This window comes from Acipenser ruthenus, chromosome 21 (genome assembly GCF_902713425.1).
Source record: "Acipenser ruthenus chromosome 21, fAciRut3.2 maternal haplotype, whole genome shotgun sequence".
Classification (NCBI taxonomy): domain Eukaryota; kingdom Metazoa; phylum Chordata; class Actinopteri; order Acipenseriformes; family Acipenseridae; genus Acipenser; species Acipenser ruthenus.
Window position 1 is genome coordinate 119,864 of NC_081209.1, and position 18,353 is coordinate 138,216.

Consider the following 18,353-nt stretch of genomic DNA (forward strand, 5'->3'; position numbering starts at 1 on the left):
AACTAGGCCGGGGGGGGGGGGGGGGGGGGGCTTAGTTATCATTCCTCTGTTACTGTGCTACGCAATGCCTGTATCAAACAAAAGCCCCTTGGTTGCCAGTGGTAACTTCATATAGGTAGGCTTTAAATTCCATTATCGTTTCATTGTGTGTTTTAACTGTGAGAACAGCATCTGCGTCAGTTGATGCTGACCAGTGTGAGGTTGTGTGAGTCAGGAGAATGTTTTTTTTTTTTTAATGGTTTTTATACGTCAGACTTTCTTTCTAATTTGGTTCCATTCTGCTTCCCAGGAATGGCCGGTGCTATTCTAAATAGAGAGGTTTTTTGTTTTTGTTCTTATGTGAGTGCGTTTGTGGTTTTTCACACTGATATCTAAAATGATCTCACCGTGAAAACCGTGAAAAAAAAACCCTATTTTTCTTTCCCCACTCAGCTTTTTAAAGTGTGTGAGGTTATGATGTTGGGAGCTGTAAATATTTTAGTGCATCACAAGCTATTCTAGATTCCTCTTGCTTTTAAAAATGGTTTTGAGTTGCTGAATAATATACGTGTTAAGATCTGAACTTACAAAAGTGTGCATTGAGATAGTGACAAATAGACAGTATTAATATCAACAGCATGTTGATAGAGGCATTGCATTTCAGATTGAAAACGTTCTAGAAGGTTCTGTATATAGTAATAATCAATTTTATACAACTGATATACACCAATGCTTTTTCTAATAAAAAAAGATGAATTAATTGCTTTGAATCACTGCAGATGCTATACTATTGAAGCTTATATCTTTAATTAGAAACAAGAAAGACTTCAGACAGCAAGTAGACAATGATCTTCACAAGATCGGCTCACATGATAAGCGATACAGGGCTCGGGACTGGGGTCAGAGGTCAGACTCTTGTTTATTCTAATTGGGGTGTCTGTGGGGGTTGTGAAGAGCCTGTGTTACACAATTGTAATAATAGTGTAATAGTTTATACGTGGAAATGTATTTCACTTGAACTAATCAATGTTCAGGCAGGTCTTGATAGAGCCATTGTGTGGCTTTGATTGCCTCACCCCTTCCCCACAAAGACCCTGCATATATACATCTATCTGAACTGCTTCAGGGAGGGGCTGGATTGCTTTTTACATGCATTTGTTTTTTAGATCCAGTTTTGCATTACAGTGTGTGTACAGTTTCACTGGGGCACTGACTGCCTATGCTGCATTAGTCTGATCACATTTTATATCTATTGTATATACAGGAAACTGGTCTCATATAAAATGCTGAGGATTTCATATATGATTCTGATGATCTCATAATGCTGAGGATCTGATATATAATGCTGAGGATCTCATATATAATGCTGAGGATCTCATATATAATGCTGAGGATCTCATATATAATGCTCAGGATCTCATATATAATGTTGAGGCCAGGATAATTGCCTCGAAGTGACATCTGTGGCCATTGTGCTGTTTATAAACACATCTCTGCACCATTATCATAGAGTATATGTGGAAATACCAATATCTATTTGATCCGTGGCAACATTACATCAGCACTAATCAATAGACCTCACATTGCCCTTGAAATGGGTTCACTAACTGCCTCATAAACTCTTCAAAGAGCAAACAAACATCTCGGTAAATCTGTTTAATAATTAGCGGGGGACCGTCAACAAAGATCCGAGCACATCCTAGTCCCATTGCTGACAAGCATTTTCAACCAGGCTTTATATCCTATAAAACACATGTTTTGATCTTATGTTCAGTAAGCATTAGTGCATCATAAAGTGCATTGCAGTCCTATGCACTAATACTTTATGTACACACCCTACTGCGTACAGCAGAGAATGAACTGAAGTGATTGCAGAGGCTTGGTTTCCAGTAAACCAGGGGTCCTAATTAAGTGGTTACTTTGCTGAGTGACAATTTGTACAAAACCCAGGCTTTTTATTAGCTGATTAAAAGGGTCTTTGGAATAAGACATAGATTTTTATTCACTGCTCTGATTTGTTTGATCCGAGGCTATAAAAGGTCTGTTCTGTGCTTGTCATCGCCAGTTCGTTTGTGCCTTGTCTTTACTTTTCCCACCTGGTAGCAGTAACCTGGGATCTCATTCTGAGAAGATCTGAGAAGAGTGTGATCCCCACGGCCTGGGATTTAATAACAGCCTAGCGGGCTCTTACCCTTCAGGCATTACTGCCTGCCGATGGTAACTTCTGGAGCGAGAGGAATTCAACTTTATAGCTTCAGAACATGCTCTTCATTTTATAATCTGTTTTATAAGGGCGTTCCTGAGGCATTTTCATTCCAGCGATGAATTTTGTGAAAATTAAACTATAAATTCAAATGTGTAAAAGTTTGCCATGTTCAATTCGCATGACCATTTTGAAGTTTGCCAGTTCCCATGTTAATACATTGACCCTGTTATACCATACTTCTCTGTGCTTCTCTGTGCTTGACATTGCTTCACCATATGTTTTAACTATGCTGAACTACCATTTTCTAGGCCTTCACCGTAATATACAACAGTAAACTTGAACAAAGGCTTTAACATCCTTATCTACAAATTGATTAATACATACAGCTGTAACTAAAATGAGATCTTTAAAAATAATAATAATAATAATAATAATAATAATAATAATAATAATAATAATAATAATAATAATAATAAAATAATTATAAACACTAAAGAATGTACTTCCGCAGAAAGAAGCAAGAAATTCTGTCCAGGCAACAGTATTGAACTGAGGGCTGATAAATGACAAAGCAGGACATTTCCCCAAGTAGTTGTGATTAGAGTGAGTGTAACACCCATGGGAAGAGCAAGAGAGAACACTGAAATATGAGAACAATAGGGGGTTGCTGTTGTGCCCTTGTCACAGAGCACCTGATATAGTTGCACATGTATTAGAGTATTGATGCTTCTATACTTGTCTTATGGAATGGTACAGCAGAGGTATTAACACTGCAGATTTACCGCAATCTTTCCAAGGCAGACTGCAAGCTTGTATTACTACTTGACATCACTTTCTAATTTAATTCAGGCTGTCAGGACTCACATTTCTTTAAAATGAAGTGAAGTAAGTGGAAACGCTGTGGTAGAATGATATACCCCATTCAGTGCAGGCCTGGATCTGGAGGGTAGTCCTGTAAGTGCGGCCTGCTTACTGTGCATGGAACAGGGCTTCCCCACCACAACACCCCGCTCCTTTCAAGCTTCTTTTTGTATCTCTTATCATTGAGTGTTTAAAGCTTTGGAGGAACGGTATGAATGGTTTAAAATGGGTTACTCTCAGCCTGCCAATGCAACTCTCTATGGAATGAAGGCTCCTGTTGATAAACTGTGAACCACAGTTAGGTATTGATACCACACACCACGTTCCCTCAAAGGATGTCACTTATTATGATGTGGCGTGAGGCAGCATCAAGGTGTAAAAATGAGGCAAAGCTTTTACATTGACAACAGAGACTGCTTGTTCTACTGGAGAAACACGTATGTGAGAGATTCTCAAAATAAGGAAACTTGAAGATATAAAATGCTGGTCTAATGTCCTGAATAAATACTTACTTTCATTTCTCTTTTCTAAAAAAAAAAAACTCAACAAAAAAAATACCCAAGTGAATGTCAGGAAATTCAACGAAGTATCTCCACGGGCTGCGTGCTAACAGTAAAGAGGAAGGGCTGACTAACACAGCCTTGTGGAAACTGAGAGGGGAGCAGAGGGGAAGAAGCAGGGCCTGGTTAACAATGCTTTATGTCACATGATAAGGAGTCGGCAAGAACAGAAAGTGGGAATTTCCAAAGCAGAGCAGGTTTCTGGCTCCATTGAGGAAATTTATCTTGAAGATAATGCTGGTTCTGGATAGGTAGCACTGTTAATCTCATTTCTGATCGGAAGTTTTTATGCATAGAATTTCGAGTAATACTGCGGTATGGTATTGTAATGAAAGCCACTATGTTCAACAGAATGCTACAGGAAGAATACTGTTACAGTAGATTCTAGTGTTTGTTTAGCATCATCCAAATGAATGAATGTGGCCCTGTTATCACACTGAAGATAAGCACCAAGGACCGCCTTCATCATCACTGGGAACAGGTTTGATTAACTGTTTGAGAAAACTGTCAGCTGGGTAATGGAAGCTTGTGGAAGGCTGGGAATCTAGCATAAGGCACTGAGAGTAGTCTGCACACGTGTGATCATCGTAACACACTGTGAGTACTCTGCACACGTGTGATCATCGTAACACACTGTGAGCACTCTGCACACGTGTGATCATCGTAACACACTGTGAGCACTCTGCACACGTGTGATCATCGCAACACACTGTGAGCACTCTGCACACGTGTGATCATCGTAACACACTGTGAGTACTCTGCACACGTGTGCTTACATTTGCTTACATTTCTGCCATTAGTTTCTGCAGGGTCACATCATATTGGTAACCTGTCATCGTGTTCTTCAAACTCTCCAGTTTGCAACTTGCTATCATTTCTTTTTTAAACAAGGGGGGTGTAGTTACTAAGCATAGCGTAGGGATTGGAGCGCAGGCAGCATTACATACAGCCTCTCCAGTTTCACAAGTGCTTGTCTAAGCCTGCTTGCAGCTATGTGAGAACATGTGCAGCTGCCTTAAGAGTCCAGTCTGCTGCTGTTTGCACCCCAGTTAGTCAACATCGTTTGGGCTTCTAGTTAAAAAAATGTTTTTTACAATCTTTTATTGCCACACTAATAATGTTAAATCTGCATTCCAAATGCATTCCAAATTCCACCTTCACTGTACTTTCTGGTATTTAGAAAGGCCTTAATTATCAGTACAGGGTAATGCCAATAGAAATGTAAATGTGGGGGAGCGAGGGGGCTATATCCATGGCCACTTGAATGAATTGCAACTCCTTTACAAATCCAGCCGATCCAGAAGATGCTTGTTTGTTAATCAGCATTTCTAGAGAACACGGGCACCATTCCTTATTACTGACCTTTGAGCACATGATGTCCTTATTGAAATAGTCTTGTGGTGGCTACAGGTTTGATGTAAACTACATGTCCACAGTAATTTCAATCACCCTGAGATTGTATTAAAAAAAAAGACACTATGTGGTGGTCCTCCATTTTATTTGATTGCCGAATTAACCAAATTATTTTTTTTTTCAATGAGACAACACGAAAGTCCAGCCATTTACACCTATGAAATAGAAGAACTTTCTCTTGAATTAAAGGTTTATTTTACTGGAATTTGACAGGTAACAATGCAACTCACCCTAAAACAAATATGCATTTCCAGTACTTCCAAAAAAAGTGCAGATACAACAAAACAGGTATGCTAATGTTCCACTGTGAATAGGGCTGCCTTGGGTGTGTCCATGCGTGAGTTTGCTTCTGGGAGCAGAATGAAAATAGATCATGTTCGGGCTGCCTTGGGTGTGTCCACGCGTGGGTCTGTTTCAAGGGGCAGACTGGAGCTTCTTGTTGTAAGATGTTGTTTTATTTCATACCTGTATAACAGGTTTGTATTCCAGATGGGATTACAACTTGACGACTTTCAAAAGTGTGGCTACCAAGTCAAAAGGTGAGAAGAGGTCAAATGACACGTTGTGTCAAAATGGTCCCAATTACCAAGACTGGTCAGGTGAAAACGACTGTCATACACTGTGTCCTGTTGTATTACACAGTACTGTCTCTTAATATATGTGTCAGAGCTGCATGACTCTTTAGCAAGCAGCAGCCCTCTCTAAATGGGGAGTAAATTAGGCAGCAATGCCATTGCATTGTGGTACTCAAGCACTTATTTTTAATTGCATCTATGAAACCTGCACAGGGCGCTGACCACAGCTGCTCCTAATAACTAGACTGGCACAGCTGTGTCACTGCTCTGCAGCCCTGCCTTGAGCCAGTAATGATGGGGCTTGTTCCTCACTGGTGGTAATAAACATATCAAGAAATATATGGTGCAGTTCTGAGGCGGAACATGTTCAGATTTGTGTTGAAATGTTGCTGCAATATATAACTGTTTTTTATGGTCTTTTCCAGACTTAAACCTAGACGTATCCCACAATACAAAGCCACAGGAGACAATTTTATTGCATTTTTTTAATTGCACAAGTAGCTTAACTATCACATGAAGAAAGCATCCCCTGAAAACAATCATGAGAAATCAACAGCAGTTAGAGAGTAAAGTCACATGAAATAAAAAACACACACAGGACACAGACAAACATGTATGCTTTATACATGCTAAACTAAAGATTGAATTGACAGATCAGGGTATAGTGCTGGACAGCATAAGCAACTCAAGAGGGGACATTACACAAAACAAACCGTAATAAATAGTTGTTTCATTCCATATAGATGTGTCCGCAGGACTTATAAAAATGGACGGGACACTTGCTCACTAAAAATAATTTTCATTTATCTTTCCTTTTGGACTTGTAACATTAGCTTCTCTACTAATTTCAAGCTTTGGGAAACATTCTTACAACCCATACAGAAAGCTAGACTAACATTTGCTTCTTAAGGCTAAACAATGTGATCACTCCCAACTTAAAGTGGGCGATTCTTGAATCTGCGAGAAATAATCCCGGTCTCTTATTTACAGTGTAATGGGGTTGGGATACCACCCCTGTCTGACACCTTCACAAATTATGAAGTTGCTGTCAACAAAAAAGGCAGATCTTGTTTTTGAAACGTTAAGACTTTATACAAGCCTATTCCTTTTGGGTCGGTTGTCATTTCAAACACTGATTAACTGAGGAAAGAGTTCATTGGCAAACGCATCCTCCCACGAGCCATCTGAGCACAGCGGGGAGGACATGTTACTGAAGGGGGAAGGGGACCTCTCATAGCCCGAGTCGCTGTAAGCATCCAACATGTAGCCTGATTTGTCATGATCGCTTTGGGGAGCAGGAGGAGGTGCAGAGGACAGGAAGTCATCAACTCTCGTGCCAGGGATCAGAGCCACATCAGTGGGCTCCTCCTTCACACAGACTGACAAGACCTCCTCCATCTTCACTACTGTGACACTTTCTTCACCCTGCTCAGCGCACACCACCTCCTCAGCCAGGGGCTTGGTATAGATGTGGTCAAAGTGGATCAGTTCATTAATGGCTTCCAGCTTAACTGGTGGGGTCCCCAGAGACGGAGATGGGGAGGCAAATACTGAATCTCGTGCGCCCCCAACTTCTGGCAGCTCCTTAGGCTCTGAGTTGTGATACTTGAGAAACATTTCTGGGTCAAGGATGTCCAGAATGCTAAACAAGAGATCAGACTGTGGAAAGAGAGAGATGGGGCACATTCAGTAAATTACCAAACGACTATCATTTAACACTGAAAGAATGAGAAATTCAAATGGTTTCAAAATACAGATGTTCGGTAATCTTTAATCCAACAGGCAAGCAATTGCTGTGGTCCAATTATCACTACTGTGTAGGCTCTCCTACAGCTTACTATGCAACACAGTATGCCAAAATTGATTCATTGACCCTACCCTCACACACAGAAGGCTTGGTTCACAGACATCTGCCATTCTGCCCTGCTGCAAGCTGCTAATTTACTTGAGCTGCTCTCCACAACATTCTGCTCTACAATCCTCTATGGAATTGCTGATGGTTGCAGTAGACTACAAGACACCTGTGAATCCTATTAGCCTGCAAGTAATATTCTTCAATTATAAAATGTAGACCCTGCACATACCCGTGTAGTTCAGCATGTGCAAGACAATATGTACAACAGTAGCACAGCAGTAAGAGTAAAGGCAGCTCACCTCAGGGCCTGAAGAGTCAGGAATGTCAGCACCCATGTGGACTTCTTCAGGCTTGATGACATCTGGGCCTGCACCTGCTGCGGAGGCACACGTAGCCTGAGTACTGCAGACTCAGAAGACCCGCTCACCAAACTGACATCATCCACACAGGACTGCACCCGCTGGAGCTGCTCCAACTGAAGCTGCAGGGACAAGAACACACGGATCACTTCTACACATGAAAGGACCAAGGGCACTCCATACACAATCTATGTGCTTATAGTACAAGAACAATCCAATACATTTTTACATTGCTGGTCTGTCTGAGGTAACGTGCTGGTGAACAGGTTAACAGAACTGATGGAGTATTTGGAACCTTACTTCCAGACACATGCCAATGTCAGTGAATAAACACAGCCTTTATCTAAACCCATCCAGCACCTCAGCCATTGAATTACTGAAAGAAATCAGTGTGGTTACCTTTGTCTCTTTCTCTTCTACTTGCAGGGTATCCAAACCCAACCTTTGACGCAGTTCCTCATTCTCTGCCTGAAGACCCTCTGCCTTCTCAAGTAGAAGTTGATTTTCAATGAGAAGTTTATCATTCTAGAAGAGGAGGGGTAGAATGTAACACATTATTCAACATCTTAAGTTGCACAGCACTTCCCCCTTGTAATGCATACTGCATGATGCATTAGCAATGTCCAATTAAAACCGTTAGTTACCTTGTAAAAAACGACATCTATATCTAAATATGCAAAAGTGAAAGACACCCTTCTTACCTCAATCTCCAGCTCTATAACTTGTTGTTCCAATTCACCCATTTTTGCTTTCTTTCTGTCTCTAGCAGTCTGTGCTGCTACTCTGTTTTTTAATTTCCTATTGAGGGAAACAGAATGACAAGGATCAGCGAGGGATACACAGGAAGAGCAGCGAGGCTGCCCTAATGGGTTTATTTGAATGTCGGCCAGTGAGCCAGTCAGAGTTCAGGAGGATATTGCGTAACCACACAGCCATCTTGCCACGCAGGCAGACAGACCAGGATGTGAATCCTGGAATTTATGAAAACGCAACTGTGTGGTTGCTAATCAGGGAATGCTGTTCCTACCGGTCTAACGTATTCAACACACACGGAAAAGCATACACATTTAAAATGAGTACCCTAACGATTCCTGCAATACGAAGAACTGACAATGAAACTCACAATGCAGTATGTGTTATAATATTGTTACCGGTAGGCATTACAAAAATACATTCTTAATGTTAACTATTTCTAAATCTATTTTATATTCATGAAATACATGACGATTGTCTGAAGAGATGTCCAGCACATTATAATAAGAGATACGAAGTAGATTCCACCGGCCTTACCTTCTAAGTGATTTCTCTTCCGGGCTCAAGTGTGTGAGCCTCTGTCGTTTGCGGAGAGGCTGTCCGGATCCATTTGAATCTGAATCCGATGAAACCTGAGAGGCCGACGGCAGCACCACAGAGATGGACCGGTTAAACCCACCCTGTGCTCCGGCTGCTGTGCCAGCCTGTTTCCCGGAGATCAAAAGCACTTTATGGGCTAAACCTGCCCCAGTACCTACGACAACCATTCTGTATTCCTGTTTGGGTCTGAATTAACCCTAATTTGAGGGAAATTCTGAGGGATTATAATTTAATAGACCGTAATCTAAAAACCCCAGCGCCTTCCCTGTTGTCAATTTCTGTCTGTTCTGATGAATTTTCTGTTGCGTTCAATTTCTACTATCGTGTTCCGAAGCGATTGGCCAATGAGCGCTCTGACATCGAGGGGATCTCTGATCCTATTGGTCGCGGAGCTGATGTAATTTACGTCAGAAATGGAATCAGACGGTGTTTACCTGAAAGACTAGGCGTGTTTGTTTAGAATGGTAATGATGGTGGTCTGTCCGGGTAAACACGGGGTGGGGGCGAAATCCGATATCAAAAGACGATTCTCGTTTAATTTATTTTCTTTTGAAAGCAGCCAAGGAGAAAATCGACGTTGTTAAAACATCAATCTGTATATATTATTTAAAAGACAGACAGGTACCTATATGCTACACTTCAATACCTTACATTTTCACAGGTTCCGTACATGACCACTGTTATCTACCGTTTGATATTTCAAATCGAATTGTCAGTTTTTGTCGCTTTGTAATTAATTTCCTGTTTAGTTCAGTTTACTACTATCGTGTGTCGAAGCAGTCTAAAAAATCTTACTTTTTGAAACTACGCCAGTAATAATTGTCTCAAAGGCCATACTTAACATAACTGTTTATAGTATATAGCACAAACCCTTTAATATAATGACTAACTGTGTAGCTTTTGAAACGGCTAATTATATATCTTGGATAAGCTAGGCTTTGAAAAACAACGTCGTCTTGCGTCAACAGTGTTAATTTCCATTGTGATTTGAAGGGAGTTTTAGTTTCAGTGCGGTGGTCGGCAACATCTGAATTTTTAAAGCTTTCGGGTATACATCTGCTTTTCTTTGCAGTTTCAGGGCTAATTTTAAAGCTTCACGGCCCATTCTTTTGCTTAAAAATAACTTCACATGAAATGTGTGAGTTGCAGTTTCATGTTCTTTACATATCAGTATTGGTAAGTTCAGATTCTGAATGTGCACGGAACTCAATGTAATGCAGTTAAGTTTATCTCAGTGCTTTTAAGACACACGATACCACGCAGTGTTCGTAATCAAGGCATGTTTTAAAAGATGTATTATTATGGGATGCCTATATCGCTGTACCATAGTACTGATGAAAGGTCAACCCCATTGTATTTAAAATACTTCAAACCCGTAATTAAAACGACTCGAACAACGTCTTGTCTCACTGTTGGGTTTGTAAATCTTCTCTGATGCAACTTCGTGAAACCTGTCAGTTGATGCTTACCACGAGCTTATCTGGACAGCAGTCCGGATTTCATCATCTCTTTATTAACTGACTCGCTCGCAGCCTGTGCTAATAACAGATAATGTGCTGTACCTCAGTGAAGTGGTAGAACTATGCAGGGCTGTACTGGTACTCAGTCTCCCTGTGTTACAACAGAAACGAGTTATTGCACTGACTTGTAACTTGTACAACAGAAAGCATCAGAATCCATTTGATATATTATTTATTTTTTAAAGCAGGACCTAAATAAACATTTCATGGTATATGATTCACTAAAGGGTATGTATGTATATGAGAATGTAGTGGTCTAGTAAAGTCATTCCATGGTATATGATTCACTAAAGGGTATGTATGTATATGAGAATGTAGTGCTCTAGTAAAGTCATTTCATGGTATAGGATTCACTAAAGGGTATGTATGTATATGAGAATGTAGTGGTCTGGTAAAGTCATTTCATGGTATATGATTCACTAAAGGGTATGTATGTATATGAGAATGTAGTGGTCTAGTAAAGTCATTCCATGGTATATGATTCACTAAAGGGTATGTATGTATATGAGAATGTAGTGGTCTGGTAAAGTCATTTCATGGTATATGATTCACTAAAGGGTATGTATGTATATGAGAATGTAGTGCTCTAGTAAAGTCATTCCATGGTATATGATTCACTAAAGGGTATGTATGTATATGAGAATGTAGTGGTCTAGTAAAGTCATTTCATGGTATATGATTCACTAAAGGGTATGTATGTATATGAGAATGTAGTGGTCTGGTAAAGTCATTCCATGGTATATGATTCACTAAAGGGTATGTATGTATATGAGAATGTAGTGGTCTGGTAAAGTCATTTCATGGTATATGATTCACTAAAGGGTATGTATGTATATGAGAATGTAGTGCTCTAGTAAAGTCATTTCATGGTATAGGATTCACTAAAGGGTATGTATGTATATGAGAATGTAGTGATCTAGTAAAGTCATTTCATGGTATATGATTCACTAAAGGGTATGTATGTATATGAGAATGTAGTGCTCTAGTAAAGTCATTTCATGGTATATGATTCACTAAAGGGTATGTATGTATATGAGAATGTAGTGGTCTAGTAAAGTCATTTCATGGTATATGATTCACTAAAGGGTATGTATGTATATGAGAATGTAGTGGTCTGGTAAAGTCATTTCATGGTATATGATTCACTAAAGGGTATGTATGTATATGAGAATGTAGTGCTCTAGTAAAGTCATTTCATGGTATATGATTCACTAAAGGGTATGTATGTATATGAGAATGTAGTGCTCTAGTAAAGTCATTTCATGGTATATGATTCACTAAAGGGTATGTATGTATATGAGAATGTAGTGCTCTAGTAAAGTCATTTCATGGTATATGATTCACTAAAGGGTATGTATGTATATGAGATTGTAGTGGTCTGGTAAAGTCATTTCATGGTATATGATTCACTAAAAGGGTATGTATGTATATGAGAATGTAGTGGTCTAGTAAAGTCATTTCATGGTATATGATTCACTAAAGGGTATGTATGTATATGAGAATGTAGTGGTCTAGTAAAGTCATTTGCTATAAAAATAAATCAGATGCCTGTGATTTTGTTTTTTGCCCCTTACCTAGTGTTTAGAGTTGAGGTATCAGTGACACAAATGAAACATTTCATCACCTATAACAATGTTTTAATGATAGTGTTGCAGTTTACTTTGCCTAACATAAGCAATATTTTACCTATACTTGGACATGCTTTAACTTGAGCCTTTTGATAGGCACGATTTAGCAGTTCTACCCATTCACAGATCAATCCTGTATCTTGGTCGTCTTCTGCATTACTGTGGTGCTTTACATTCAAGCAGATCCGCCCATATAGTAAATATTGACAAGTCTGGCAAACAGGATTTACCACAATGCTGTTCCTGATTTGCATGTATCTCTTTGTATTTTGAGGGGCTGCTTCCACCCCTTAAACACACTCCCACACCCACACCCACACCCACACCTACACCCACACACGCACGCACACACACACACACACACACACACACACACACACACACTCACACCCACACACATGCACATGCACACCCCTGCACAATTCCTTATCATTTTTTATTTGAATTCCTCCTTGAATACATGACCTTACTCCCGTCCTCTCTACTTTAAAGTTGACATTTACAAGAACAAAAGAAGCATCATTTAATGAAATGCTAACCCTTTCAGGCGCTTGATTGTTGGAGACTGTGTTTCAAACCCATTACTTACCAGCTAGCAGGCATTACAACCTTTTCATTATTGACCTGAACTTTGTCCAAACGCTGTTTATGTCAGTACTGATACTAAGCAGAGAATGACTGCAGTGCAAGGTTGAGAGAATGAAGTGACCCATTCAACCCCCTTACCTCCTGCATTTAGGAGCACTCAGCCACAAGTTATCCATATACAAAGAATGATCCAAAGTGATCGTGGGATGTCACACTATATCTGCTATGAAATGTCATTTACATCACAGTTTAGTTTTAGTACAGATTTAGCTAGATGATTAAACGTGGGTACTCCCATAGGCAAATGCAGTGTGAATACAGTATAATTATATGACCTTTGTGCATTGTGTTACTTCAATATACGCTACAATCTTCAAGCTAAACATTAAAGCAAAGCATTCAGTACATTACGTATAGGGTGTCTTGCAAGGGACACACAAGTAGGCAACAATACAATCAGGTGCATTATATGCTTGACTTGTATAGCAGCTGGTATGTGCTAGTATGCACAACATCTTGAACCAGAGCAATCTTGGCTGTGCCCAGCAGTCAGCCTGACTCCTTTTTATCTTGAGGCATGGGACAGAGTTCCAAAGGTTAGGGTATACAAATGAAAAGCCCCTCCCCCATTGCAGTCACACATGTGTGATAGATAACATGCAGTCTCATATCTGAAGGTTCCAGGAATGGCCTGGGGTATATGCAAACAGCAAGTCATAAAGACAGCCAGGGCAACAACCTTACAGGACACTAGGGTACTGGATTTAAAAGTAAGATTTTATAACACAATCTTGCTTTCTCATCTACACAGCTTCTACACTCCTACTCTCAGCTCCCTGCTGCTGTAACTCAGTCAGAGATACTTTACAGGATGACACAGGGGACGTTTTAAACTGCGTAACGCAAAGAAAAACAAGTTATCAACCAAGATCCTGTAGAAAAGGAAATTAAACAGCATCCCCAAACGCACGCACGCACACAGACACACACTCACACAGAGACACACAGAGACACACGCACACAGACAGACACACACAGAGACACACGCACACACACAGATACACACGCATACACACAGAGACAAACACACTCACAGACACACAGACACACGCAGACACAGAGACTCACAGACACAGAGGCACACACAGACAGAGACACACACTCACAGACACACACAGAGACACACGCACACACAGAGACACACTCACAGACACACACACACACACAGAGACAGATACACACACAGAGACACACACACTCACAGACACAGAGACACACAGACACAGAGGCACACACGCACACACAGAGACACACTCACAGACACACACACACTCACAGAGACAGATACACACACACACAGAGACACACACACTCACAGACACAGAGACACACACACACAGAGGCACACACAGACACAGAGACACACACGCACACACACAGACTGGCTGCTCCTAGTGTATTGTGTTCCTGTATGGGTACTGCACAGTACGTGTGCCTTGGAATAATCTTGCCATTTCTTCTGTTGTCAGTTGAAATAGTCGATATGAAGAGGAATTGTTGTGTAAGAAGATGGTTGTTATCACATCATTTGCATGTTGTAGTGGTCGCCTGGTCGTTTACTTTCTTCTGTTTTTTGGTTAGATGGTAGAGATATCAATCAGCCCCACACCAGGGGGGCAATCTAATTCTAGGTGAGGTTCATTTCTCTAAGCATAATGCATTTTACCCAGGGCTAAATGTGATCCTTATCTGAAACAGAAAGAGTGTCAACGCTACACAGCTGGAAACTAAAGGAACAATATGCATACTGTAAAATGCTTTCAATTACGATTCTGAGTCGTTTATAGAAATAACAGGTTAAAAAGGGGCTTTATTTAAAACAAAAACAAATAGCACAGCTTTGTGACTGCAGTTATTTTTGTTCCTTTTTGTTGCATAATTCAATCAAACTTTCAGAAATAAAAGGACACTTCCTGAAAACAGCCCTGCTTTATGACATTATTATGATTAATGTGTGTGTGTGTGAATCACAGAGCACAGATACAGCCTGTCTAGGCTTTTAGTGTTGTACCAAAACACCCCTGAGCAGAACAGATATTCAATAGCAATACAATGACCCTAATGTTGGGTACAGTGTGTAGCAGCTTCCAGCACGCTATTGCACTGGGTCTTGTAGCAGCTTCCAGCATGCTATTGCACTGGGTCTTGTAGCAGCTTCCAGCACGCTATTGCACTGGGTCTTGTAGCAGCTTCCAGCACGCTATTGCACTGGGTCTTGTAGCAGCTTCCAGCACGCTATTGCACTGGGTCTTGTAGCAGCTTCCAGCACGCTATTGCACTGGGTCTTGTAGTAGCTTCCAGCACGCTATTGCACTGGGTCTTGTAGCAGCTTCCAGCACGCTATTGCACTGGGTCTTGTAGCAGCTTCCAGCACGCTATTGCACTGGGTCTTGTTCAGTGCTGAAGGTTTCTTTGGTCTGGGACGCTGTGTTGCTTGTCACTGAGAGAGAGTCTGTAACTGACCAGGAAGAGTGCAGTGACAGAAAGAGAGAGTCATTAAACTGACCAGGAAGAGTGCAGTGATAGAAGGAGAGAGTCTGTAACATTAAAGAAGCGCTGTGAAATTAAACAGAGCTTTGTCTTAATGAGGGCATGCTAAGATCTAGGCCCTGCGTATGTTATGCTGACCTTGGCTAGTGGAGTGTACATATTTATTTATCCATGGAAAATTCAGTGGGCTGGTGCTTTAATTAGAAAGATAAGCAAAGCAGGTGCTGAATGTCACCTGTATTAATGACAAAATAGACATGCTTATGTGCTGCTCATTTTCAGAGCTGTTTTAGCTACAAATACTGGTAACAAAATCAAAGTTACAACACCCATTATGGCTTTCCTGTGTTATACCATGGTGTAATGCATAGGGAAATATAGTATAACAACTTAATAACTTTATTCTGTAACATTGCTATAACCATGCAACTCATTTATTAAAGTAAAATAATAGAAGCCAACATTCTTAAAACACAGCATACATATAGATAGAGCAGATCCAGCATACATACATACACACACACACACACACACACACACAAACACATACATATTCACAGGGCTCCTGTTTAACCCCGTGTATTTGTTTAATTGAGTACCATTCCTTGAATAACAAACTGCTTCCCTCATCTCATTTCTTTGTAAGATCACACAGTAATGTGGACATTGCTCATTAAGCTGGTGTAATAAAGGCGCTGGCAAACACGTCCAGGATCCCCTGCCCCTGTAGCTGAGGGGAGGGGTGTGAGAAAAGCAGCTGGGACTTTATCCAGCCAGCAGTGGGGTGCAGGGCCCGGTCCATGCTGATTCAGGGGCAAATCTCCCAGGCCCAGAGAGTGTTTACCCAGCCTGGTTCTTTCCCACCCTCTCCATTCAGGGAGGGATTATCACAAGTACATTTACACACAGGGTACAAACCTGAAGTGTAAATCTCCTCAATGAGGTCATCCTGGTTTGAAAACGTTAGCCCTCCTGCTATGTTTCAAATGAGGTTCCCATTTAACACCTTCGCCAGCATTATAACCGTTCTGCATGACACTGTGAGTGCCTCTGCTGATCATATTCTACAGGGCTGCTATATTTATTCTTGGGTTTTCTAGATTTGAAACCCCATTGATTCACATGCCTGGAATACCTGAAAAACAACCTTAGTGCAAAACCAATAAAGAATGCAGAGCACATGAGACTTGCAGATTGCTTTTCCCATTTTCAAAATCCTCAGAGAGAGATAGATAGATAATTACCTTTCGCATTCAAAGAATGTGTGGTGGTGTGTGCAGGCTTTTACTTAAAGGGAATAACAGCGATGGCATTGAAACGAGCTTGTTTGAAGGTTAGACACGGTGGTGTCCCCTGCAGCAATGTCCCGGAGCAGGGCGGGGAAATACAAACAGCTCTATTGTTCCTTTACCAAAAGAGCATGTACCAAGTTTCTAAGAAATGAAAAGTGGTCATTCCCATATTACATGTGGAGGACAATAACGAAGAGCTATTGATAGCGCAGGGCACCTCCTCTTCTTTTTACTTTTTTAGATTGTTTTTTAATTAGTTTTTGCCAAGGCTTTTATGGACAATATGAATGTACCAAGAGTAAGAGTCTATGCTGAGAATTGTAAAGCCTAGGCTTCTAGCAGCTGAATGTTCTGCACTCCATATGGGGTGTGTAGTGATGAGTAGCTCAGCCTCTGCAGACCTTCTCACTTACATATAGAGGGATCAGATTACAGAAATGACCAAGGCAGGGGCTTATATGTGGTTTTATAACTGATCAGCAAAACTGAAAATGTATTTAGCATTCAAATGGACTCCCCAGTCCCGTTTAATTTTGCAGAGGGTGCAGAGGTGGTGCAGGGGGTGTGAAGGAGCAGCAAGAAAATACAGACAAAGGGTCAGGCTCAACCTGGGGATACACAAGGGAGCCCAATTATTATTACTAAAGGAAGGAGCCATTGCTCCACCTGCCAAACAGCGGCAAGACTTCCAAAGACATTCCAGCAACAATGGTGCACATTTAGCCCCCTTCAATACTTTTTTTTTTTTTTTTACAAATATTTCTGATTGAGTTTTGCATATACCAGAGTGCCCCCCTGGTTGCCAAAGGCAGTAATGGCAGTTAATTTGGGACACAATTGCAGCAAGTGGACAGATATTGAAAAAGCTGGACGGTCTTTTGCAAGAAAGTCAAATTGTTTTTAGGTGTTTTCGGCACTCCAAGATATTAAAGAGAGTGGAATATTTCCATCGGAATGGTACCCTCTTATGACATCACTTTACAAAGCGTAGTGTGGTGCAGGAGTCAGTGCCCTTGGGAACTGCTCAGCCTATCAGACGTTGTATTGTGTGCTCAATGAGTGACTGTTACGGTAAGTGCTGTCTCTCTTCCTGTTTGCTTTGAACCTCGTCCAGATTGGAATTGCAGAACAGCAGCACTTTGCAGAGAGAAAACACTGATAGGGGTCTGGCAGACAGCCACTGTTTCTTTAACACAGGCTACCAGTAACCCACGACAGCTTTTAAACAGAGTGCTCGGGAACTTGTAAAGCTACTCTTTCTCTGTATGGACTGAAACATGCCTGAGCATGGTTGTCATTAGACATCTGGTAGCCTCCATTATCTTCTTTTAGCATCTACAGAAAGTTGCTCGGCTGTTAAGAGACATTCCTTCCCCCAGACAGACTGATCTTGGGGTTTTAGTTCAGGTTTCAGTTACATTCCCTGGTTGGCTGCTGCAGCTCGCTGTGGTTTCTCTGCCAGTTCTCTTAGGAAGCTGGTGCTGAACCCATCAGACCAGTCGAACAGTAATGACATGTTTCATTGTGCAGTAAACAGGTGCATGCCATGCAAACTATAATGAGAGAAAGCCCTTTAAAAGCCTGGTCTGTTAGTAACATACATATTCTCTTACC

The 18,353-nt window shown here is 40.9% G+C and overlaps 1 protein-coding gene across 1 annotated transcript; it reads right to left on the minus strand.

Annotated features, from left to right (window-relative positions):
• Positions 1–6,939: 6,939 nt before the first annotated feature.
• Positions 6,940–9,463, minus strand: LOC117427761 (X-box-binding protein 1-like). The gene is made up of 5 exons (XM_034046023.3): positions 9,099–9,463; positions 8,510–8,606; positions 8,208–8,333; positions 7,749–7,930; positions 6,940–7,253 (listed from the first exon to the last, which is right to left on the minus strand). Exons 1-5 carry the CDS (start codon positions 9,326–9,328, stop codon positions 7,079–7,081), a joined length of 810 nt encoding a protein of 269 aa, XP_033901914.1. The 5' UTR covers positions 9,329–9,463; the 3' UTR covers positions 6,940–7,078.
• Positions 9,464–18,353: the final 8,890 nt, after the last annotated feature.